The sequence below is a fragment of the Pistacia vera genome, unplaced genomic scaffold (assembly GCF_008641045.1).
Source record: "Pistacia vera cultivar Batoury unplaced genomic scaffold, PisVer_v2 Contig228, whole genome shotgun sequence".
NCBI lineage: Eukaryota > Viridiplantae > Streptophyta > Magnoliopsida > Sapindales > Anacardiaceae > Pistacia > Pistacia vera.
In genome coordinates, this window is record NW_022196033.1 from 939,448 (window position 1) to 966,236 (window position 26,789).

At 34.7% G+C, this 26,789-nt stretch overlaps 4 protein-coding genes across 4 annotated transcripts; 1 reads left to right on the forward strand and 3 right to left on the reverse strand.

Moving 5' to 3' along the window:
- Positions 1 to 2,859: 2,859 nt before the first annotated feature.
- Positions 2,860 to 3,888, reverse strand: LOC116131053 (class V chitinase-like). The gene is made up of 2 exons (XM_031416698.1): positions 3,675 to 3,888; positions 2,860 to 3,287 (listed from the first exon to the last, which is right to left on the reverse strand). The coding sequence occupies exons 1-2, from the start codon at positions 3,886 to 3,888 to the stop codon at positions 2,860 to 2,862; spliced, it is 642 nt and encodes a 213-aa protein (XP_031272558.1).
- An 8,266-nt stretch (positions 3,889 to 12,154) lies between these two features.
- Positions 12,155 to 15,117, forward strand: LOC116131054 (cysteine-rich receptor-like protein kinase 19). The gene is made up of 8 exons (XM_031416699.1): positions 12,155 to 12,685; positions 12,737 to 13,163; positions 13,249 to 13,410; positions 13,488 to 13,668; positions 13,800 to 14,011; positions 14,123 to 14,363; positions 14,464 to 14,614; positions 14,715 to 15,117. The coding sequence occupies exons 1-8, from the start codon at positions 12,155 to 12,157 to the stop codon at positions 15,015 to 15,017; spliced, it is 2,208 nt and encodes a 735-aa protein (XP_031272559.1). The 3' UTR covers positions 15,018 to 15,117.
- Positions 15,118 to 19,529: 4,412 nt separating this feature from the next.
- LOC116131027 (class V chitinase-like) lies at positions 19,530 to 24,536 on the reverse strand. The gene is made up of 3 exons (XM_031416683.1): positions 24,403 to 24,536; positions 20,067 to 21,408; positions 19,530 to 19,878 (listed from the first exon to the last, which is right to left on the reverse strand). Exons 1-3 carry the CDS (start codon positions 24,424 to 24,426, stop codon positions 19,844 to 19,846), a joined length of 1,401 nt encoding a protein of 466 aa, XP_031272543.1. The 5' UTR covers positions 24,427 to 24,536; the 3' UTR covers positions 19,530 to 19,843.
- A 307-nt stretch (positions 24,537 to 24,843) lies between these two features.
- Positions 24,844 to 26,507, reverse strand: LOC116131072 (class V chitinase-like). Its single transcript, XM_031416714.1, has 2 exons — positions 25,359 to 26,507; positions 24,844 to 24,917 (listed from the first exon to the last, which is right to left on the reverse strand). Exons 1-2 carry the CDS (start codon positions 26,443 to 26,445, stop codon positions 24,898 to 24,900), a joined length of 1,107 nt encoding a protein of 368 aa, XP_031272574.1. The 5' UTR covers positions 26,446 to 26,507; the 3' UTR covers positions 24,844 to 24,897.
- Between the last annotated feature and the right edge of the window lie 282 nt (positions 26,508 to 26,789).

Consider the following 26,789-nt stretch of genomic DNA (forward strand, 5'->3'; position numbering starts at 1 on the left):
CTGGTGACCAAACTTCAGGGAATGTTCGATCCATAGGAGGGGTTTCTTCCTAAGCAAGCGATGAGATAAAAAAAAAAAAAAGGTCACTCTCCAGGGTGACTCACAAAGAATGCTCACTTGGGCAGAGAAAAAGAAAACGAAATTGAGAAACAACCTAGAATTGCTCTGATGCCATGTTACAAACAGAGAACTGGTTGTAATTTTGTCATATCTGTATTGATAAATTATACATCAATATATAGGAAATAAAGAACTAATCTAGGAAATGAATAATCTAACTTCCTATTTTATAGATTTGTTCCTAATATATATTGATTACAATCCTAATGTCCTATTATAGATTTATACACTTAATCATGCAATATCTGTAAGATTTTGCATGATTATCTACAACAGTTGGAAATTAATTGATGAACAGAAGAATCACTACATAGCTGCTAAAATTAGCTACAGAAAGGAAAATTGTAGCTAATACATATTTACAGCTATAAAAGTCAATATTTTTGCTACAAGCTTATTATTGTTATGACAAAAACATTTAAGTTTTTAGTCACATATTAATCTCATTCATAGCAAAAAGTTACATGGCTAACTTTTAGCTGCGCCACTTCTAGGTACGATAAGCTACAAAACATTGCATTTGTAATTAAACCATTTAGCTATGCAAATTCATATTTTTAGCTACAATGAATGGCATGGCTAGAAATGCATAATGTTGTAGTGAATACAAAACTACACCCATGAAACATGTCTACCTTGCAAGAATTCCAAGTATACACATTTTCAACTCGCAAGCTGTATTCTGCAATTCATCTAGCTTCTAGATTTGTAATTGTTACATCATTAATTGATTAAGTGCTCCCTGAATGACCTTCCAACTGCGTTACAGATTTGTTTCGTTCATTGCGTTTTGAGAAAGCAGGCTTCTTTGAAATCATCATATCTATGGTTTTAGTTTTGAGCATAGTGAAAACTTCCAACATGGATGGTCTATCAATTGGATTTTCTTGGACACATAAGAGAGCTATATGCAAGCATCTCACTAATTTACATGATGAAGATGTATCATCTAGTGATTCATCCATAAATTCCATGGCTTTACCATTAATCCACAACTCATATGCCTAAAAATTATCAAATAATTTATTTTAGTGCTAAAACCTGAATACTTTTCATCCATAGATCTTAAAACCAGCTTCTAACAAAATTAACTTACATAGTCCAGAAGGGTCAAACTTTCACTCGGACCATATAAATGGGAAATCCTTTTGCCACTTATGATCTGTAGAAGTAGAACCCCAAAACTATAAACATCGGATTTAATTGAGTATATGCCTCTTCTAGCATATTCAAGAGGAACATAACCACTATGTCAGATTATTACAAAACAATGACAAAGTTATTAATTATATAAAACAAGCAAAAATCTTGAGACAATAATATAGCATTAAGAGTAGTGATACTTATAGTGTTCCGACAATACGTTTTGTGTTTACTTCGAGATCATCCTTTGTAAATATTCTAGCCATATCAAAATCTGATATTTTGCCTTCATATCTCTATCTAATAAGACATTGCTAACTTTTATATCTCGATGAATAATAGTCAATCTTGAGTATTCTTGAAGATACACAAGCCCTTGAGTAATCCCTTCAATTATTTGAATACGTTTTTCCCAATCCAAAATATATAGTCTAACAGGATCTATATATATAAATGTAATAATGAACCGTCAGTCTTTAAGGCAACAAAATGGCTAAAACAAAAGCATAAACTTGCAAATAAAATTCTGACCAAAAAGGTAATAGTCTAAGCTTTTGTTGGACATGTATTCGTAGACAAGTATCTTTTCTTCTTTATCAATGCAAAACCCCAAAACTCAAACAAGATTTACATGTTGTAGCCTTGCTGTAAGCATAACCTCATTCTTGAATTCCTCATATTCTTGAGAGGAGGTTTGTGCAAGTTTCTTCACAGCTATTTCCTGTCCACTTGGTAGTACACCTTAGCAATATACAAACTCTAGCATTTTCTATTCCTTAAAAGGTTAAATTAAAATTATGCCCTGCGAAAATTACATTAAAACTAAAGAATAAAGAGTTAAGCACATGAAAGTGTTGTTCTTAATATGATAAAAATCCTAATAAGGTATTGTACCTTGTAAACAGGGCCATATACACCCTGTCCAAGCTTTTTTTAATTGAAAATCCGTTGGTAGCTACCTCAATATCAACCAAAGTATATTCTACAAGATCAGGAATATTGCTGTTAAAATCTCCACCTGCAACTCCTGTAATTACTTTATCTTTGGGTTGTTTAGTGGAGTCCACCGTTCCTGTCAACCAAAAAAAAAAAACGAAGAAATAAATTTGTTAACTTCCTTATTCATTGCGATAAGACAATTTAATCATCAAAAAGTTTTAAATGAAACATTAACTCATATAAATTGTGAAAATTAAAACTTACATTTTAATATGAGCTTTCTCCTCCAGCAGAAACACACTACAAATATTCCTAGTAGAAGAATAACAGCTGCTGCAGTAGACAAAAGGATTACTGACAAACTTCTCTTATGTTGCCCCTTTTTATTATCCTCGTGAACCGAAGAATCATTTGTACGCACCTCAGCTGGAAAATGCTCAAAATGTTACAATTAACTACATTGCAATATACGTTATAATTCTTTAGCCAGGATATTTTGATATTAATTTTATCATGAGCATGCTTAATCAACTAGAAGCCAAATAACCAATTCGTACTAAGAGTGAAGCATTAATTGTACTTACCTGCAGCTCGAGAAAGTACCCAATTATCATCATAGGAAACCTCCCATGCAGAGTAGCCAAGTAGCTTCTTCTTTTAGGCATAAGCAACCTTAGCCCTAACAGCTTCAACATCATCAAACCCAATCCAAGTTGTTCCCTTTGTCCAGTAATTAACCACATTAGTTGAGTTGTACAAAACATGAACATCCGGACCATTTCGCTTTGTGTAATTCTTGATTTCTTTGTGTGTAAGAAATCCAGTTCCATCAACAGCTGGTCCTTTTGCTGGCGCACCAATACCATTGTTTATAGGGTTCTCAAGCGTCCACGCGGAGCCATAGAAAGGCAAACTCAAAACCAATTTATTAGCTGATAATCCTCCAATGATCCAATCTCTTATACCATAATCCGTATTAAGATAACTACTAGGGTCATACAAAGCTGCATGAGCGCTTGTAAGGTTGCTCGAAAGAGGTTGAGTGTAATTACTAGAAATAACATGGACCAATTCTGTTTTATCATCTGTACAGGGTAACCTTGTAGAGATATCAATGTTGAATATCTAACTTTTGCTGTCAAGATCAGTTGCGAGTTGTTAGAGCTTCTTGCCTCTAAATCAATAGCAGCCCTCCACTCTTGAAAGAGAACTCCCATATTGAACATATCACCGCTTGTGTCTGGATATTGCCAAGCGAAGTCTAGGCCTTGAAAACCATAAAGTCTCGCTATTTTTATCGAGGAATTGATGAAGGATTTTCTGAGAGAAGGATTTTCTGAGAGAAGGATTGCTTACCATGGAAGAAAAGGTTGAATTATTTCCATTTTCACCCCCAATAGATAGCAATGTTGTGACCGATGAGTTCTTTTGTTTGACAGTATGTGTGAAGGTGGAGAAATGTTATTGGTCACCTGGCGATAAAGAGAGTTGGTAGGAGGTGGAATTCACAGCAGCATAAGCACAAATTATGTGAGTGAAGAGAGTAAAATTTATGTACGGGATCGGGAACTCATTTGATGGACGGTAATAACCAACCCTGATCCAATTAGTTTGCGCTATTGAAGGGCGCAATTTTATAGAGAAGAAAATATAGAAAATGACAATGGTGATAATCTTGGCCACCATTTGAAAGAACTTTTTATCTTTTAGCTATGTTACTTGTATATGTTTATCAAGTGTGGCGAAAGAAAGCTCTGTTAAATTTGTTGCGGACATGATTGAAGGTGGAAACTTCAACATTAGCAAATGCTACATCACAAATTGGAAAGCAAAAGTCTTGATGCTAATAATTTAAGATTTTGGCTTGTTGAGCCGGCCTTGTTGACCACCGAGGAAAATTTTGAAATTTTACTTATAAATTAAATATATCAACTTTATCACATAAAATTTACTATTTTTTGGCCCCCTTATTTCTCTAACCATCCTTTCTGTTGGAGTTGTCGACTACTTCAGCATTAATGGGTAACGGAGACGCACTAGGGGGTCGCGGGGGCAGCGCCCCCGAGCCCGTAGGCGGTTTTGGGCTTTTCCATGAATAACCGCTGTATGATTTCTTTTAAGTTACTAATTCCTTATTGGATTGGGCTTAGGAATAGGAATCCTTGTAAAACTAGGTTTAGTCTCTTAAACCTAGTATATAAACATACTTTTCTCTTGTTATGTGTGTGAGAGCAATTCATTCATTGTGAACGAGAGAGGTGAGGCATATTGCAATAATATTGACTCAGCTGGACGTAGCCCACATTGGGTCAACCAGGGTAAATCGCGCGTATTATTTTCTTTGTTTACTGTTTGATTTGTTTTACTATTATATTTTGTTCCGGTTGTTATCTCTATTTCGTTCAATTCGTATCAGAGCAAGGTTTTGTTAGATTGTGAGTTAGAGATGGCAGGATCAAAGGTTGAGATTGAGAAATTCGACAGCAAATGCTTCGAGCTTTGGAAACTGCGGATGGAGGATCTACTCGTTGATATGGACCTGTGGGGTGCAATTGTGAATGATAGGCTGACAATCGGGACTGCCATTGTTACTACAAGTGAAACGTCTGGAACTGCATTGTCAAGTACGCTTAGGTCTAAACCTGCTGAAGGAGAATTATCAGCGACTGATCATGCCGCACTTGTTGAATGGGACAAGATGGATCGGAAAGCCAGAGGTTTGATTCGCATCTGTCTTGAGGACTCTGTTCTAACGAATGTGATGGATCAGGATACGGCTAAGGGTTTATGGCAGAAGCTGGAAAATATGTATCTGAGTAAGTCTTTGGTGAACATGTTGTTCCGTCGCAAGAAACTCTACAATCTTCGTATGCATGATGGGGATTCTCTTGCTGCACATCTTGATGAGTTTAATACTCTGGTGAATCAACTGCTGGCTGTGGATGTACAACTCACCGAATCTGAGAAAGTGGTAACATTGTTATGCTCGCTGCCTGATACGTGGGACAACCTGATTGTTGCGATTGGTGGTGGAGGACTGACACAGATGTCATGGGAATCTGTATGTTCTACATTATTGGCATAGGATATGCGGCGAAGAGGTTCAGAGGGTTCATCTAGGGATGCTTTAACTGCTAGGGGACGAAACCTTAATAGGAATTCTAATAAGTCTGGCGACAGGGGAAAGTCGCGAGGTAGATCTAAGAGCAAGGATAAAAGTAAGATTAAATGCTGGAGATGTCAGGAATTTAGGCATTTTAAGAAAGACTGCAGAAACAAACCAGTGAAGGGGAAGGAAGCTGAAACTTCGTACAAACGGGAATCAAACGGTGATATGTATGTGGCTGCTGCATGTATGGCTGGATCAGACCAATCAGTCCGGTATGTTGATACTGGTGCGTCATTCCATATGACACCTCACAAGGAATGGTTTTGTGAGTATGAGACATACAATGGAGGAAACGTTCTGTTAGGAGATGATACTGCTATGAAGATTATTGGTCGCGGGAAAATCAGGCTGAGGTTGCATGATGGTTCAGTGAGGACACTCCTTGAAGTGATGCACATCCCTGGTATGAGTAGAAATCTGTTCTCTATTGGAACAATGGCTGACGCAGGCATAGTTTTCAATTGTGACAGAACATCTTATAAGATGACTCGGGGATCTATGGTTATTGCACGAGGAGTTCGACATGGTACACTATACAGGCTGCAAGCATCAGTTGTAAGAAATTCCTCTTTGGGTGGTTATGTTTTGGAAAAGGAGGCTGAAAAAGAAATTGATTCTGCAACATTGTGGCATCAGCGAATGGGGCACATTGGAGAGACGGCTTTGTCTACTTTGATGACTCAGAATATGGCTGAAGGTATTCCAAAACGGTTCCATGAGTTTTGGGTTTTGTGAGGAATGTTTACAAGGCAAGTAGAATCGGGTTAGTTTTCAATCGACAGGCACGAGAGCAACAAAAATACTGGAGTTAATTCACAGTGATGTTTTGGGCCCACTCTAGTGGAATCTGTTGGAAATCCAGGTATTATGTATCTTTCATTGATGATTTTTCTAGATACTGTTGGGTTTATTTCATGCGCACAAGTCTGAGGCTTTTGAGAATTTCAGGATTTAAAGCCTTAGTTGAGAATCAGTTTGATAGGAAGATTAAAGCTTTGCGAACTAATATGGCAGTGAGTTTTGCTCTAGTAAGTTTGCGCAATTTTGTGCGACACCCGGAATTGCAAGGCAGAAAACTACACCTTACACGCTCAGCAAAAGAGTGGTTGAAGTCTCAATTGGCCACTATTAGAGAAGGCTAGATGTATGTTGAATATGACAGATTTGGGGCTTGAATTTGGGCTGAAGCTACCGCAATGGCTTGTTATTTGAAGAATCGGTCTCCCACTTCTTTGTTAAAGATATGACGCCGTATGAAGCTTTGTATGGTAAGAAACCTAATCTGTCTTTATTCGAGTTTTTGGTTGTGATGTGTATGTGCAGTGCCAAAGGAGAAGATAAGCAAGCTTGACAGTAAATCTGAGAAGTGCAAGTTTGTGGGGTTCAAGGAGGCATCAAGGGAACAAGTTGTGGAATCATATGAGTAGAAGCATTATTACAGCAAAGATGTAATCTTTAGAGAGGTAAAACAACGTGTGGGAACTCCTGAAGATCTTGAGCAGTCAAAAAAATTCAGTTTGATGTGACTACAGTAGAGCAAGAGGAGGAGATGACTCCTAATGTTGCTGCAGAGACTGAAAATTTAGGTCTACAGAATCTGACCATGGAGATAAACTTGATAGTGTGGCTGATGAGGGTTCTGTAGAGATTCTGAGGATGATTCTGATGATGAAGTTGTGGTGCCATCAATTGAGGAGATCTACAAGAGTTAGAAAGGCACCAGTTCATTTCTCTCTAAGTGCCTTGAGTGGATTACATGCTTTGAATGTGATTGGTGATGAACCTAGGAATGTAAATGAAGCAAGAGCCATGGAAGATGCAAATCTGTGGGAGGTTACGATGAATGATGAGAGCAGTCACTGGACAAGAATAGTACATGGACCCTAGTAAATTGCCTAAGGATAGAAAGGCAATTGGTTGCAAGTGGGTGTTCAAAAGAAAGTTGCAGGCAAATGGGACAATTGCAAAGTATGAGTCGAGACTGTGCAAAGGGATTCTCGTAGATTAAGGATGTTGATTATGGTGAGAGTTTCTCTCCTGTGGCCAAGTTAACATCAATCGGGTATGTCTATCTATTGCTACTGCGTATGATCTTGAAATTGAGCAACTTGATGTAAAGACCACATTCTTACATGGAGATTTAGAGGGGGAAATTTACATGAGCAACCTGAGGGGTTTGTATGTAAGGGAAGGAAGAATTGGTGCGTAGGTTGAGGAAGTCTCTGTATGGACTTAAACAATCACCAAGGATGTGGTACCAAAAGTTCGACCTATGTTCTTCAGCATGGTTTTAGCTGCAGCAACGTGGATCACTGTGTGTACGTAAAAAGGTTAGAAAATGTCTTTGTTATTTAACCTTATATGTAGATGATATGTCTGATAGGAAATAGCAAGAAGTTGAAATTCTGTGAGGGTTTGTTGGCTGCACAATTTGACATGAAGGATCTTGGGGCTGCAAATTTTATTTTGGGTATGCAAACTACTAGAGATCGTCAGAGTGTAAATTGTGGTTAGGGCAGAGAAAGTACATCGAGGAGGAGTTGAAGAAATTTAACATGGTAGACTGCAAACCTGTGAAGACTCCTATGACTTTGGGAGTGAAATTGTATACTGATCAGTGTCCTAAGTCTGAGGAAGATGCGAAGAAATGACACATGTGCGTATGCGAGTGCTGTAGGTAGTTTGACATATGCCAGGTGTGCACGTGACCCGATATTGCACAAGCAGTGGGGGTTTTGAGTGCTTTATGTCAAATCCTGGTAAGGAGCATTGGAGTGTTGTAAAGAGGGTTCTTAGATATCTTCGTGGGACCTCGGATTATCATTATGTTATGGAGGCATGGCGACTGGGGATGAGTAGATGTGATAGGTTTGTGGATGCTGATTGGGGAGGTGATCTCGATAGTAGGCGTTCCCAAGTGGGTATGTATTCTCTTTATTTGGTGCGTGCTGTTTGTTGGATGAGTACAAGGCAAAGTACTGTGGCTTTGTCATCGATGGGCAGAATACATGGCATGACACATGCTGGCAAGGAAGCATGTGGCTTCGAAGATTGAGTTTAGAGCTTGGTTTCAAGCTTGATGCTGTGAAGATTAGGTGTGACAATCAAGGGGCTATTTACTTAGCCAAGAATCCTGCCTTTCATCGTGATCAAAACACATTGACATACAATATCATTTCATCAGGCAAAAGGTGGAGGAAAAATTGGTGTTGTTAGAGAAGGTTGATCAATTGTTAATGCTGCAGATTTTCTACCAAGTCTGTGAGCTTAGCAAAGTTTACATGGTGTGTTGATGAGGTAGGCCTTCATGTGTGAAGTATTCGAAGTGGGAGAATGTTGGAGTTGTCGACTACTTCAGCATTAATGGGAACGGAGACGCACTTGGGGGTCGTGGGGGCAGCGCCCCCGAGCCCGTAGGGGTTTTGGGCTTTTCCATGTATAACGCTGTAGGATTTCTTTTAAGTTACTAATTTCTTATTGGATTGGGCTTAGGAATAGGAATTCTTGTAACTAGGTTTAGTCTCTTAAACCTAGATATAAACATACTTTTCTCTTGTTATGTGTGCGAGAACAATTCATTCATTGTAAACAAGAGAGGTGAGGCATATTGCAATAATATGACTCAGCTGGCGTAGCCCACATTGGGTCAACCAGGGTAAATCGCGCGTATATTTTTCTTTGTTTACTATTTGATTTGTTTTATATTATATTTTGTTCCGGTTATTGTCTCTATTTCGTTCACTTTCAACCCCATAAATGAAATTTTCTGATATCGCCAACTTATGTGTATTCTTTTGTTTCAGATTTTCGTGAAGGTGGAGAAGTGTTCTTAAAAAATTAGTGATGAATAGATCTTATTTTTTCAATAAGGCTAACAAGAAAAAATAGGAGTCCTTACTCTTTAATTATAAAGAATTTCATAATTACTCAATTATTAATTGAAAATAGATTAATTTATATCACCAATTTAGGTCCACACATGAATGCTTATCATATAAGTAAAAGTATAGGGACTATCCCAAAGAGTAGTTGAAGTACACATAAGTTAGTTTAGATACCTTGGTTAAAAAAAGTATAAGGACGCCTAAGAAAAGAAAATAACAAGGTGGTAATCTGGCACCATTGAAAAGAACTTTTATCTGTTAGGTCTTGTATGTTACATGTAATGCTTACCAGACAGCTCTGTTAAATTTGTTGCCCGACGTGATTGATGGTGGAAACTTCAACCTCCGCAAATGAATCCAATCAAGTCAAAAAGAGGATGGAAACTTGCGTCTGAAACAGATTGCAGAAATTCTATTGGTCATAAGTAATAATTGTATATAAAGAATATTTTTTCTTATAATACTAGTCTTATAAAGCTTGTATACAAAGTATAATGTGTCTGATTAGGAGAGATGAAAATGTAAAAAAACTTATTAAAGATAAATAATTTATCAATTAGAGGGCAATGCTACATCATGAAATTTCTAAACGGATACTTATTACAAACTTTCGTCCTCCACAAAAAGACTTTGACTTGGTGGCTGAGGCAGGCGGACCAACATTATGGCTTGTTGGGCCACGGTGACCACCGAGGAAATTTTAAATTTTTACTTATTAATAATTAAATATATCAATTTTACAACATAAATTTTTGGCCCCCTTACTTCTCTAACTTTACCTTCAACCCCAAAAATTGCAATTTTCTGATTCCACCAACTTATGGATATTTCTTTTGTTTCAGAGTTTCTGTGAAGGTGGAGAAATGTTCTTCAAAAACTGGTGACGAAGAGATCATTATTGGTTTTCAATAAGGCTAACCAAAAAAAAAAGGAGAATTTAATTTTTAATATAAATACTCAATTTATTATCACCAATTTCAGGTCTACACATGAGTTGCTTACCATATAAGTAAAAGTAAAAATTATTAGAATCCAACTTGCCTTGGAAAGTAGACTAAACGACTTGGACCATCCACCATAACGCCTTGACTACGAAATAAAAACTTATGAACCTAATAATATTGTAGACCAAATTCACTATAAAGACTCTTAACTTCAAGACAACGTTCTTAGAGTCTTGCTTTATTAGGCTTATAAGTCAAATGTATCAGCAACAATAACCACGTCAAAGTCTTTTAGTGGTCATAGTAATCTCCAAAATGGTGGACTTAGAAATTTACATAATTAGCTCTTTATAATACTATTTGAAAATACCAAATTTAAAATTTTAATACTAAAAACACGAATTTTTTTTTTTTCTTATTTCAATAAGTAATTCCAAGTGTAAGGTTAAAAATAAAATAATAATAGTAAAGAAATGGAAATGAAAACTAAATTATGATTACAATAGATCCGTTAAAAATCTTTAATGAGATTTTATTATAAATAATGATAATAATTTAATAAAATAAAATAGATAAACAAAAGATAAATTAGTGTATGATATTAAAAAAAAAAAAATTGTGAGGTAAGATATATATTATTTTTAAATTTGAAATAAAGATAAATACTAAGGGAATCAATTTTTTAAAGGCGGCACCATGTAATTAATTAAGAAAATAACAGGTTTCCTTGTGAATTTTCGATTTTATACTTTAACTTATATGATATCTAACTCATATGTGGACCTCAAATGTGATGATAAGAAATCTATAATTCAATAAATAATAGAATAATATGGCGAAGGGTATTTATAAGATGGAATCAGAAATTTGCAGTTAAGGGGTTAAAGTGTACTTTTGAACAATAAGGGGGCTGAAAGGAGAAAAAGATTTAATGTGGTAAAATTAAGATATTTATTTAGAGGTAAATGTTCAAAAGTTTCCTTCCACTTTGGTTGTCATGGCCCCACAGGCCATAATGTTGGTCTGCCTCTGGCCCAACCAAGTCAATGCTGAAACCAAGTCAAGGTCTCTCTTCATTGATTTTCGAATTTTGCTGCATCATTTGATTAATGTTTGAATATATTATTACATTTATACTGATATATAATCTTTTGCATAAAAATTTATATAATAGTAAAAGGAAAAAGAGTTCATATAATAATTTGATATCATATACTAAGAAAAAAATATTAATATAATAGTTTATATAAAATTCGTATATGTAGCATATGTTTGCTACGGTTTATTCGAGTATTGCTTATAGAGAAAGAGTTTGTATGAATTAATTGTTTGGTTAGAAAAATGTAAAAGAGCTTTTTATTGTTAATTTATTAAAAAGGACTATAATAAACAAAAATTATTTAAGTCAAATATATAAAATAGGAGGATATTTTTTAAATTACAACAATTTAAATAAGTTGAAAAAAAGTTAATAGAAAAAGCTCAAGTTTTGAGTTTTTTCCATAAGTTGTACAATGACTTATTTTGAATCATACAAGCGTTTTTGAAATGATATTAAACAAGCTAAAAAAATTAGAAAAGTGTTTACAGTTTTAAATAAGTTTTTTTGGTCAATAGATAAGCTCAACCAAACATGCTCGTAACATTAATCCCTTTCCAGTAGCAAAATTTCCACCATCTTTTTTACTTGATTAGCGAAATTAACACCATCTTTTTGACTTGATTTGATTTCATGTGTGAAGGGTTGAGGTTTGCACCATATACAAACTAGTGTGTACAAGAAATTTAAGAGAGCTTTCTTCTCCACTTAATAAGCATATATATATATATATATAACACAGAAGAGATAAGCTAATAGATAAAAACTTGAGCTTCAAGCAGCTTTTCAAATGGTACCCAAGATTATCCTCAGTGTTGTTTTCTATATATTCCTCTCTATACAACTGCACCCATCAATGGCTCAAACTAATTGGATCAGGGCTGGTTTTTACGAGTATAACCAATATGAGTTTCCCGTTTCGGAGATCAATTTTGCTCTCTTCACTCACATTATTTGTGATTATGCTTCTGTGAATTCTACCTCCTACCAGCTCTCTTTATCACCAGCTGATGACCAACATCTTTCAGACTTCACACATACTATAAAACAAAACAACCCATCAGTCACTACAGTGCTATCTATTTATATCAATGGTGATGCAACCTATTCTACAATGGTAAGCACTTCTTCTAACAGAAAATCCCTCATCGATTCCTCCATTAAAATAGCCAGACGTTACGGTTTCGAAGGTCCAGGCACAAGTATTGATATGTTCAATATGGGAATTCTCTTTAAAGAGTGGAAAGCGGCTATTGATTTAGAGGCAACAAACTCTAGCCGGTCTGCACTGATCTTGACGGCAATGGTTTATCATACACCAAAGATTTATTCAACAAGTTACCCTATAGAGTCGATACAACAACATTTGGATCGGGTTCATCTTTTTGTGGATTACATTTACAATGATCCTAGATGGGGCAACCGTACGAGCACTGAGGCATCTCTGTATGATCCATATAATTTTGACAATGCGGATTTCGGCATAGCAGAATGGATCGACGGAGGATTATCGGCTAATAAAATCGTGTTCTTTTTACCTTTCTATGGTTTTGCATGGAGGCTGGAGAATCCTATGGACAATGGTATTGGTGCACTGGCAAAGCAACTTCCCACTAATTTGGAGGGCGGAATTGTAGCCTATAAGGAAATCAAGAATTACATTGAGCAATATGGTCCTGATGTTCATGTTAGATACAACTCAACTTATGTGGTGAACTACTGGACAAAGGGAACAACTTGGTACTGCTTCGATGACGTTGAGGCGATTAGAACTAAGGTTTCTTATGCCAAGGAGAAGAAGCTACTTGGCTACGTTGTGTGGCAAATCTCCTATGATTATAATTGGATCCTTTCCAGTACTGCAGGTAAGCTACGATTAAAGTAAACAAAGTACTCCATGAATTAGGATTTATTGCGTCACCTGTAGTTAACATATTGATTATTTTTCAGCTGAAGTGGGCATAACTGATTCTTCAGGTCAGGATAGTAGAAAGGGACAAAATGATAAGAGGCAATTGTTAGTAATCCTTTTGTCTACGATAGCTGCTTTTGCTCTTCTATTAGGAATATTTGTGATATTTTACTGCTGCAGGAGAAATCTCAGATTCAAAGGTAAGTTTCTCAAGAATTTATAAATACTGTTTTACTTAAAATAAGTAAGCAGTTTAATATTATTATTTTTTTTATAGGGTTTTTGGTGAACTCCACTAAGGAATCCACTGATAAAGCAAATAAAGCAGCATCCGCTGGAGACCTTAATACCAACATTCCTAATCTGACAGAATATCAATTGGGTGATATAGAGGCAGCCACCAATGGATTTTCAATTGAAAATAAGCTTGGACAGGGTGGATATGGCCCTGTTTACAAGGCAAGTTTGGTTACAGTATTTATCATTAACCATTTTAGTCTTTTGTTTAATGTAATTTGCCAATATATAGTATTATCAGAATTAGCTGTATCTATTGAAAGGTACCAACCAACAATACTGTCTTCTGTTCGGGAACACTACCAGATGGACAGTTAAAAGCATTGAAGAAACTTTCAAAAACATCCACACAAGGATTTGAAGAATTCAAAAATGAGGTTATGCTTACTGCCAAGCTACAACATGTAAATCTTCTCCAAGTTTTGGGTTTTTGTATTGATAGAGAAGAACAGATACTCATCTACCCATACATGCAAAACAAAAGCTTGGACACTTACCTATTCGGTTAGAACTTTATGTTCATCTTTTGTACATCTACTTGCAATTTTTTTCTTTTTTTATATTAGCTTGTAGCAGTTACATTATATGATTAGTTTATGATTAAAATTGATGCAGATCCCATAAGAAGGTTAATTTTGGATTGGGAAAAACGCATACATATTATTGAAGGAGTTACGCAAGGCCTACTATATCTCCAAGAATACTCAAGGTTAACTATTATTCATCGAGATATAAAAGTTAGTAATGTCTTATTGGATGGAGAAATGAAACCCAAAATATCTGATTTTGGCTTAGCTAGAATATTTGCAAAAGATGATCTTGATGAAGCAAACACAAGCCGTATTGTCGGAACTATGTAAGTGTATTTACTCATCCTACTTTATTATTCTCAATTTTTTACTTTCTAAAAAATAAATTTAGTTAGTCACACTAAACATTATAATTATTCATTTCAGTGGTTATGTTCCTCCTGAATATATCCAGAAAGGCATATACTCAACCAAATCCGATGTTTATAGTTTTGGGGTTCTACTTTTGCAAATCATCAGTAGCAAAATGATTTCTCTTTTATATGGTCCGAATGAAAACCTGAGTCTTCTTGATTATGTAAGTTTCTTTTATAATTCATTCTAAAGATATGTGGATCAAAATATTAGAATTAGAGATAAGGCTGGTTGACAAACTCCAACTTATTTGAATATTTCAGGCATATGAGCTATGGAATGATGGTAAAGGTATGGAGTTTATGGATGAATCATTGGACGACACATATTTGTCTTGTAAATTAATAAAATGCTTGCAAATAGCTCTGTTATGCGTCCAAGAAAATCCAAATGATAGACCATCCATGTTGGAAGTTTTCGTGATGCTAAAAGATGAAAACGCAAATATCATGATTCCCAAAAAGCCTGCTTTCTCGAAACAAAATGACCAATATGAATCTCCTGTGCAGTTGGAAGGTTATTCATGTAGCACTTTTTCAATTAATGATGTAACAGCTCATATGTGAGAGATAGATGAATTATAAAATGTGGCTCTTGCAGGCTTAGATATGGTTAGTTCCTTCTAGCTGCAATGTTTTTATTATTGCGAGAAAAAATTAAGTTTGTGAAATATGAAATTTAATGTGTGTACAATAAAATGCTTGTATCATTAAGAATTTAGATTTTCTGTCAAACTATGGATGATGATGTTTATTGGCATCGAAAGGATGAATAATTTGAACTATTATTGGGTGGCCTGATGATAAAAGAGTAAAATAATGTTTTATGAGCTCTTGAGTTCGAGTCTTCACAGACCCTAATAGGGGTGATCACTGAGGGACTAACCTGGTCGTCAACTTCAAGGCCCCGGGGATTTGTTGAAATATGCATCAACTGACCCGGACACTCCGATCACCAAAAAAAAATGAATAACCAAGTCTCAACATGCCCTAATAAGGGTGACCACGGCTTACTTGACTGTCAACTTCAGGGCCCCAGAAGGATTTGTTAAGGTACAGATAAGCTGATCCAGACATCCCAGTCACCAAAAAAAAAAAAAAATGAATAACTTGTTAATGGTATGTGCAAATATTTTTTTTCCAACTCATCTAGTGATGTCTTAATCTTGAATGAAAATTTTTCTATGATTTTGGGAGAGAAAGAGCTGAAGAGGAATTTCCAAGCCTTTCGGTATTAATTAATGCTATTATTTTTACAAATTTCTTGATTTGTAGAATGACATAACAATAAAAGTTTGCAATTTCAGTTTCAGAGAATGAAAATGTGAAATCCTTAAACAACGAGGAATGAAGTAGACATAAATCAAAGTCCTAAAATATTAATACACTCTTTAATTCAAATATTCCCAACCCAAACTGGAAAAATCTGGGTCCTACTTTTCAGATATTATTTGCTTTGGACACACAATTTGGAAACCCAAAGGTATGGACCTTTAGCCCATGTTTTCCCCACCTTACATGTTAAGGGAAACCCAAAATTATGGACCTTTAGCCCATGCTTTCCCCCACCTTATATGTTAAGGGAAACCCAAAGTTATAGACCTTTAGCCCATGCTTCCCCCATCGATGTGTGACTCTTGCCAAGTCATGATGAAGAACCCCTTTAGGTACCACAAGTCCTCATATGAAGCTCACCACCTACCGTCGGGTCCGGGTCAGCTCTAATACCCCATACCACTTGAAACAACCCAAGGTCCCATCTATTAGATATTGTCTATTGTGGATACAGAGTTCTCACAATTTTGTCTTTGGGCTTCAAAACCTAAAACGCATCTAACGTGTTAAGTGACACCCAAGTTTATATACCTATAGCCCAAAGATATCCCCCACCAATGTGGAACTATTTCCAAGTCATGACACAAACACTATCTATAAGTCCGTACGTATAGTAGCATAACATCATTGTCACCACCTCCACTATGTTCCAATAGGCACCACCAGTTCACCTATTTGACTTTATTCCATAGAGACACTTGACTTTATTGTGGGCACAAAGTATAGAATTTAAAAATAATCATGATAGCATTTGATTATGTGTGTTAAAAGTCAAATTAGTGAATTATTATGGTGTATGAAATATATGTGGTTGAATTACCTCCTCTTTATAATTAACTTTTAAAAATAGCTTCTATCCAAGCCCAACCACATTTGTTTGGGGCCCTCCCGCTCTCCCTCCTCCCCTGAGCTTATCCAAGCCCACTTATTAATACCTTGAACCTATCCAAGCCCATTTATCAATGTATATTCAAAATTTTAATATTTGCACCAAATGATAACTATATCATAATTTTGATGAAGTTCATAATTAATTGTATAAAAAATTATATTAAATCTAAGTCAGACCTGCTTTAGAAAGAATCCATTCGTCATCGTTACCAACATGCCATGCAAAATAACCAAGCAATCCCTCCTCCTTACCATATTTAGCTTTAGCCGAAATGCTCTTCTCGTTATCAGAACCAATCCGTTTCTGCGCTAACTTCATCATTTTCAGGGTTATATGATGCTGCAGGAGGCCCTATTAGACTTGACCAAAATGGACCAAAAAGTCATGACCCATAACATTGATCCAATCCTAGCTGTTTGCCACTCCATAAATTAGGTAATCAATGGTGCGTTGAAATCTACAGATAATTTAAGCAGAAAAGTAAAGAAGATAATCGATTTTACCCTGATTTGTTCTCAATATATAAACTACGTCCAGCATTCAAGATAAAGAAGTTTTATTGAGTTTTAAAAAATCTGCAGCAATATAATATTAATGATGACAGTTCACTCCTCCTTTCCTCTCTTTCAATTTTTTTTCTCACATTAGACATTCCGCTGTTACAACACATATAATAATAAAACCAATCACATTTAGGCTCAATTATTTTAGGCCCAAATTTTTACAAACCAATTCCAAACCCAATTACTAATTGGGTTTATCGTGTACGTCGATGTACGCTGATAATCCATTAAACCCATACAAAAATGACCCATATCCAACATGGTGTACCCCCGATCAAAGTCTAGGCCATGGAAATTGCATTGCCTTGCAAGATTTATCGAGGAATTGATGAAAGATTTTCAGGTGATGCATATTCATTGGTTGCATGCCTTGATTAAAAACCATATAATGTGATTATACTGGGAATATATTGTCACAATTTATAGGTTAATTTCTTTCTTAATATTCAACAATGAACTCCTTTATATTTCAAGTTCAATCTTAAAATAAATCGATAAATCTTCATCCTAAGCTGATCATGGAAATCATTTATCAACTCTGGAGTTGGTTAAAACATGATATTATCATGATTTTCTTCCTTCAAATACTGCTATTTAGCACTCACAATGAACTGACAGAACATCATCACGTAACCTATGATCTTAATTAACTCATTTTTTTCATATGATCAGAACAAATAAAATGATTTATATAATCTCATTATAATAACATGAGAAATTATATATGATTTATTCGCTTTAATACCAAAATACTTCCCTACTTCAATTCCATCACGATAGGTGGGAATGGAAGGAAGTTGTGTTCATCATCATGACCATCATTTTTTTTTTTTTTTTTTTTTTTTTTTTTTTTTTTTTTTAAGTTGAAATTTTGAATGGTCGCTTATATTAATTCTGGCTTTTTATGCCTAAACTATTCATTTTTCAAATAAAATACTGGAGGAAACTAAAATCACTAACATAAATTTGTAGAAGGCTCAAAATCGTATGAAGTAGCAAAGATCAACTTGGGACAGAACCATTTCTTGCATGCAATAGGGGATTTGGTATATTTGCGTCTAAAACCATATCGACAATCTTCAATTGATTACTGTTTGACAACCAAATTGATGTCTTTAGGGAATAAATTCAGTCTAGCTATGCAGGCTCTTATATTTAAAGAGGTCAGTAGACAGCAGTGATCATCAATCTGGCTATTGTAATTTTCTGATTTTCAAATATAAAGTTGTTCGAATTTCCCTTGTTTGTTCTCCTTTATATCATTACTACATAATTTTTGCAGTTTCGTTTTAGTTATATTATCTTCTACAACAGATGCAACAACCAATTCCATCAAAATTAACTCACCATCATATAAACACCAAAATTTTATCAACTCTGTATAGTTTTATGGATCAATTATGATCCACTGTGTATGGAAATACTAAAATAATAGAAATTCTTCATACCGTTAAGTTTAGACTAAATGGCAAGAGGTCAGTTTAGTAAATATTTATTAACTCATAATATAGTATGTTTTAATTGTTCACTATCGGTTCATTAACTCGTTTTAACATAGTACAAAGCATGGTGAGACATAGTTAAAATTATCTTAACAAAAAATAGTATGTTTTAATTGTTCACTATCGATTCCTAATAAAATGTTTCGTATCAGAAAAGAAAATCAATAATTGAAATGATTTTAAGATTTTTTTTTTTTTCACTTTTTTTAACTATATATGTGATAATAATAGCATGATGAATCATGAATTACTTGAGATACCATAACCATGGCATGTAGAAACAAAAGGAGAGTTGCTTCTGATGAGCTCTCACGATGGAAATTATGGCTGTCTAGAACTCATTTTTTTTTTCATATGCACAAAGCAAATATAATGGTAACTTTATAATAAGTCCCTTAAAATTTTCATCATGGCATCCATTAATTTTCAAACTTGGTGTTGACCAATTCCTCCTATTCTCTTGGGAAAAAAAACATTGGACAAGGACCTCCTAATCTTCATTTAGATCTTCAAAGACATCAATATATCTAAACAAATTGTCAATAAAAAAATTGTCGAGTTGAAATATTGCAGTGACTTAAATGTCAAACATTGGACTGGATGGCTTTCTGTAAACTATATGCGGCTTTTATAATACCAAAAACATTATACATTATGTATTTATGTACTTATACTAACACATATTCAACTAGCAATTAATAGAATGGAAAGCAATATATGTACTAACAATCATAAATGAACAACAGAATTGATTTCTTAATCATTAGTTTAGTGATATGAATATATATCGTTCATAACGAAACTATTATTATGTTTGAGTTGAAAGTATTTATATGGTACAGTCTCACCATCTCACACAATTGACATTCGATAAGGCCATCCAATAAGATGAAAATAAATAATTCAAAGAAAGAAAGTATGTATGTTTGTAATTATTATTTGGCTTATTTTTTTTATTTTTTTTGCCTTATTACACATATAATCCTTCGCGTATGTGACCACGTACATGATACATCTGCATGCATCATATTATTGTATGAAATTATTATTCGGAGTCATCTGAATACATCTACATTAATACATCAACGCTCAGCAGTTGATTCAGTCACATGACTGACCCTCCCATGACTCGTAAGCTGCCACATGCACAGAAAAAAATTTCAGATTAGTTTGAAAAATCAATCAGAATTTGCTTAAAACTCGGACCTAAAATATTAACAGTTATATAAATTTGCCTAAAAATTGTTAAATTTATAGAGTAAATAAATCTGTTCTTATAGAATAGACGTCTTCAGAAACTCTTCTAACGAAAATAAAAACAAACCTGTTTGAGAAAGAACCGATTTTTCATCATGATGAACATGCGAGGCAAAGTAGCCGAGCATTTTACTCTTCTTGATATATTGAACCTTAGTGGCAACAGTCTGTGTATCATCGTACCCAATCCAAGTTGATTTAGAGTATGCATAGTTTGAAACAGCAGTTTCATTGTACACAGTTGTGGCATATTCTTTCCTTATGAAATTCTTAATCTCACTGTAGCCAACAGACCCGTCCGAGGATAGAGCCGGCCCTTCCGTTGGTGCAAAAAAACCATGCTCGTCTTCATCCGCCAGCTTCCAGGCGTACCCGTAATACGGAATGCCCATCACGACTTTTTGCTTTGGCGCGCCGGCGTTAATCCAGGTTGTGACTCCGTAATCTTTGTTACTATTAGCTTCATCACTCAGAGGATTGTATAATGCTGCAGGAGGTCCTGTTACATGTGACCAATTCGGACCATAAAAGTCGTAAGCCTTGATATTGATCCAATCCAGGTTATGCGATACCGCCTCAATTGGGTAAGCCATGGTTTGATAATCGGATGAGTGAAAGACTGCTGAAGATAGAAGCAAAGGCGGCTTGCCTGAGGTCGCCGACTCGGTTTTAATGGCATTTCGCCACTCGTTGAGGAGTTGACCGTAGTTGGTCATCTCGGTGGGAGTGGAGGGATACTCCCAGTTAAAGTCCAGGCCGTGGAAATTGTACTTCCTTGCGAGATCTATGGAGGAATCGATGAAGGACTTTCGGGTGGTGCCTTCGCTCGCCATTGATGCATATTCGGTTTTCTTTGCACTGCCTCCACCGATTGACAGAAGGGTTTTGACATCAGGATTAATTTGTTGGACAGTTTGTGTGAAGGTCGAGACCTCGGAGTGTTTTGCATAATCAATGACAACTTGGTTGGCTTGGGAATCGACATCGGCTGCATCGGCAAAAAGGTGAGTGAAGAGAGTGGAGTTTATGTCGGAAGCTGAACACCCCTCGCCCGGAAACCAGTAGCCAGCTCTAACGGCATCAAGTCCGCCTGGAAAGCCATGACCTCCACCTGGGGCGCCGCCGTGTCCCGGAAAGCCACCGTGGCCACCTGGGGAACCGCCGTGTCCGCCTGGAAAGCCACCATCTCCACCTGGGGAGCCTCTGTGTCCGCCTGGGGAGCCGCCGTGTCCACCTGGGTAGCCATCATGTCCGCCTGGGTAGCCATATCGTCCGGCTAACGAGAATTGAAGTTGAAGAAGCAATATGAGAGTGGAAATGATGAAGAATGGAAGGATTTTGGAAGCCATTAAAGATAAAAGGTGAAGTTTTTTGCTTGACAGTAAATTACTTGGAGCTTCAACGACAACCTATATATATATACCCAAAAAAATCTCTAGTCAGAACATTATAATATTAATTTCTTGAGGATCATGTTTAAATACCATTTATTTATCTTATAAAATTGAAATGATAATTTACAATTCAAATCCAATAGTATATATTTGATAAATTAATATTAGGACGTTCTGAATAGAGAATTATTTTATATATGCATACATACATATATTCTTACAATATAATCGTGACATCAGTATTGTTTTTTTATAAATATAATATTGCAAATTATAAATCTTTTAACATAATTATATGATTAGTCAGTTTATGATCCTTAATATTACCTTTATGTAGCTAATTGATAATCGATTTGCAAATGTAACTTAGAGTGGAGTGATTATTTTCCAAGTACAACAATCTGTAATATCAAATCTATTGAGAAGGCCACCTAGAAGTTAAGGTAGAATTTGATTAAGAATCTTCTTTATCGAGCACTCTTAATATTTTTAAAGATCTAATGACATATATACATTGATGAATATATATGATTTAAATTTATTTCCATATATGATTTAAATTTATTTCTTACTTTTATTTTTTAAATATGTTTATCACGATTTGTATTTTGTTCAGATAAAACTCGAATTCAGAGCAAACCATGGTCCATAGAACTTTGGGATGTATAGCAACAAAGGCATCCCACATCTATTCATTTTTATCTTTTTAATACTTTCAATTCAATATGAGTAATATTACGCTGACTTTCTCTCACAAACCCGACATAGTAGTTGATAATTGGTTTCTGATAAATTTTCCTATTTGATGAATTCAAGTTAAACCAATTATTAACTATTATATCGAGTCTGTGAGAGAAAGTTTGTAAGATTTATTTGTCAGTCTATCTTTATTGATTTAATATATATCTTTAACGCTTTTTTTTTTTTTTCTCCTAACTACCAATCTCCTATATAAAATGAAAATTTTTGCCATGATTAAAGCATATTTTTCATACTAATAATAATCAAAAATTTCTTTTAGAATATTTTACATTCTTTGATTTGATTGGTATCTATAAATTTAGCTCCACATCGTAAACAAACCCAAAAATACTATCCAAAGTCCAAACTACCTAAACTCATACTTCACGTGGGAATTATAAATTAATATCATAGGGCCCATAAATTCGGATAAAACTTGGAATAAGTAGCATATATTATAATTTTGACAACATTAAAAGCCTAATTATTCATTTATATCTTAATTTAATTGTGATATATGAATTAAAGTCAAAAGATAGTAATTATTATTGTTAACTTATCAACTACCTACACACTCAGAAAATATATACATATATTAAAATATTGGCACTATTTCCTCTTAATCTTTTAATATTATGATCTTAATTACTCTCCAAATTAATTATTATTATAAAATAGACTTATAAAATGGTACCTCGTGTTCTTCATTATAAGCTAGTTTCATGGCAAAAAGATACAACTTACAATTTTAGTATAGCACATTGAATTAGGTAAAAATATATATGGCATTGACAATGATAATTAAATGAATATAATTTTTTGTGTGATTAAGATATTAATTAATTAGTTGATAAGATTTCTAGAAAGATTAGTTAAATTTATTAATTTTTCATTAAGGATAATATGAAGGATGTTCTCTTCATCCTTGCCTACAGTCTCACAAATTCAACGAGTCTTGAGTCTTTGATTTAAAATTTTCGAGTAATATTAGGTATACAAACTATCTATACAAATATTTTTAATTCAAAATTACCCAATAATCATAAAACACATCAGTTTGTATGAGAGAATTTATACATGAAGTATTATCCAAAATAATTTCACAAATGGATAAGAGGCATACATGATTTGTGGATTACAAAAACAATCTAAAAAGTAATCGAAACCAAACAAACAAACAATCACACACAAATAACGTAAAATAGTAAAGAGAAAGTACACACGTGATTTATTTTGGTTTATCCAAAAAAGAGACTACGTCCAACAGAGTCAATATTATTAAAATATCTTATCACCTCTTTCGTTACAATGAATGTATTTATCTATAATTTGTTATATCACTCATACAAGAAAATAATATATTTATATATCAGGTTTAATGAAAAAAACCTGATATTATTAGAATCTCTTTTCCTAAGCCCACATCATATTAGAATTTTTATTGCTTAAAGAATTCCTACCATGAATACAACTTTCTTGCCCCTTATTTTTGAAGTGGCTCCAACAATTCAAAGGACAAAATATTTTTAGTTGATTTGATTGATATTTCTATTGTATCATATACCTTGAAGGTACAAAATATTGATTAGGTTGACTCACATTGTGATAGTGATCTTTGTGTCTGAACTAATTTGAAGTCTTCATCAAGAGAAAATAAATAAATATATAAACCTTGTTTTTTCTCTAATATTATTATTGATATATGTTTTTGGATTTGATGTATTGTTCAACATAAAAATTTATTTAATCCTAAAATCTATGCACAACCCAAGTTTTATTTCAAAATTATTAAAATTTTTAAGTGAAACTTATTCTTATACGGCAAGTATAATATATCCATGGACGGACCTACATAGTCATGATCGAGCGAGGGTTTGAGACCCTACTCAAAATATATATATTAATCTAGGAGTAATAGTACACTATACTTATTTACTTTTTTCTTGTTTTATATTATATTATTTTAAATTGATAACCTCTAAAATTAATTCTTGGGTCTGACCTTCAATATAGCAACTTATTTACTTTTTTTCTTGTTTTATATTATATTATTTTAAATTGGTCCCCTCTAAAATTAATTTTTGGTCTGACCTTCAATTGATTAATAAATGTATCATCCTATCTTAATAGTTCTTTATTTAAATAGGAAAATTTCAAGTGTAATAAGCTGATGAAGTTTAGAAGTATATGATAATTAATATCGTGAAAAATGACATATAAAATACAGAATAAAGCTCTTGTCTCACTTGATTATCGTTACAACAGAGAGTAAATTGAGCTTATAATTCTCATTATTCAAGTAATTATTTATTAGTATGAAATGAGTCATCTCTTTTTTTCCATGATCTTTATTCTTCAACATATTTCCTGTCTGTAAACTTGCCTATATAAGCTCATCCCCATGTCTGCGAAGCTGCAAGTACCAGAGAAAATAAATCCATTAGAATANTTTTTGGTCTGACCTTCAATTGATTAATAAATGTATCATCCTATCTTAATAGTTCTTTATTTAAACAGGAAAATTTCAAGTGTAATATACTGATGAAGTTTAGAAGTATATGATAATTAATATCGTGAAAAATGACATATAAAATACAGAATAAAGCTCTTGTCTCACTTGATTATCGTTACAACAGAGAGTAAATTGAGCTTATAATTCTCATTATTCAAGTAATTATTTATTAGTATAAGATGAGTCATCTTTTTTTTCCATGATCTTTATTCTTCAACATATTTCCTGTCTGTAAAGTTGCCTATATAAGCTCATCCCCATGTCTGCGAAGCTGCAAGTACCAGAGAAAATAAATCCATTAGAATAGGATACCAACTAAATCGTAAATACTGTGTCTCAAGTTCGAATGTCCACATTATTTTAAAATGTAAACCTTATTAGCTAGTATTTACAACGTTTATCGTTTAGTGTTTATTATCATCAGTTAAAGTTTCTAAAATTTTAACTCTACGGAGTTAGTCCGACGGTCAATGGAGTTTGCTCAATTCCTTAAATTCTTAAATTCAAACCTTAGGTCATCTAACATAATAACGTTATGACTTATTTGATTATTTAAACTTGTATGGTGTTTAATGAACTCTAATATTAGTTAAGATACGCGTAAGTTAGCTTGGATACTCCATTACCAAAAACAAAAAAAGTTTCTAAAATTTTTGAGAATGTAAATAGTTAAACAAATTATGACAAAAAAAAAATGAGAATTTTTACTAACCTAGACGAGAGAGAGCCCAATTATCATCATTGGCAATGTGCCAAGCAAAGTAACCAAGCAAGTTTTTCCCCTTGGCATAATTGACCTTGGTAGAAATACTCTGAGTGTCATCATAGCCAATCCAAGTTGTTCCGGAATAGCAATAGTCCGAAACAACAGTGGCATTGAACACATGGGTCGCTTTATTTTGAGCTATAAATTGCTTGATTTGCTTGTACCCCGTGGCGCCACCGTTCACCACTCCACTCGTCGGTGCCCAAAATCCATGGTTATTAGCATCGGCGAGCTGCAATGAATGGCCGAAATAGGGAAATCCCAGGACTATTTTTTTAGCGGACAAACCAGCCTGAATCCAGGCTGTGATTCCGGCGTTGCCGCTGATTTGGGTTCCAGGACTATATAAAGCTGCAGGAGGTCCAGTGATTCTCCCGGAATTGGAATTGTAAAAGAAGTCGTAGGCCATTACATTGATCCAGTCCAGGCTGTTTGAGATAGCCTGGACAGGGTTGTTGACTCCGAAATAGTTTGAAGAGTAAGAAACCGCAGCGGAGAGAAGCAAAGCTGGCTTGCCGGAGCTTCTAGCCTCTGCGGCGACAGCTGCACGCCACTCGTTGAGGAGGGAACCGAAGTTGGCCATTTCCTGAGCGTTTGCCGGGTACTCCCAGTCAATGTCAAGGCCATGGAAGTTGTTGTTTCTCGCTAACTGTATCGAAGAATCGATGAACAATTTTCTTGAACTAGCCTGGCTAGCCATAGACGCAAAGGCTGCCTTAACGGCGTCTCCACCGCCGCCACCAATGGACAAGAGGGTTTTGACGGAAGGGTTTTTCCGTTGGACAGTTGCGGTGAAGGTGGAGAACCTGGCCTGGTTTCCTGATGAAATGGTGACCCGGTTGGTTTGAGGATTAAGATCGGCAAAGGCGCAGAATAGGTGAGTGAAAAGAGAGGAATCGATGTCGGAAACCGCATATTCACTGCCGGAAAACCAGTAAGCAGCTTTGACAACATTTTGGCCGGCAGAGAACTGGAATTGGAGAAGAAAAAGAAGGCTGCAGGAGAGGATAACATGAAGGATTTTTGAAGCCATTGTTAGAGAACAGTAAGCAAGCAATATTTCTCAGTTGCTTGATGCCTCAACTGAGAATAGAAAGCCATATATATACAAGGTAAATAGAAATTTTCAAGTCAGATTGCGTGTTAAATCAATCAATCACAATTAAAAGAAATCTTGACCAAGTTTCTTCATCACATAGATATCCATAAACAGGGATAATAAAATATTTATTTTATAGAGATGACTTGATACAACCGAACTCACATAAACTATAATATTGACTGACTAGTAAGTAATTTGTAGCTTCCTTATGTTAAGGTTGGACTTTAAGAACTATATAGAAGCACTGGAGTGTCGTGATAGAAGAGTAAATTTCG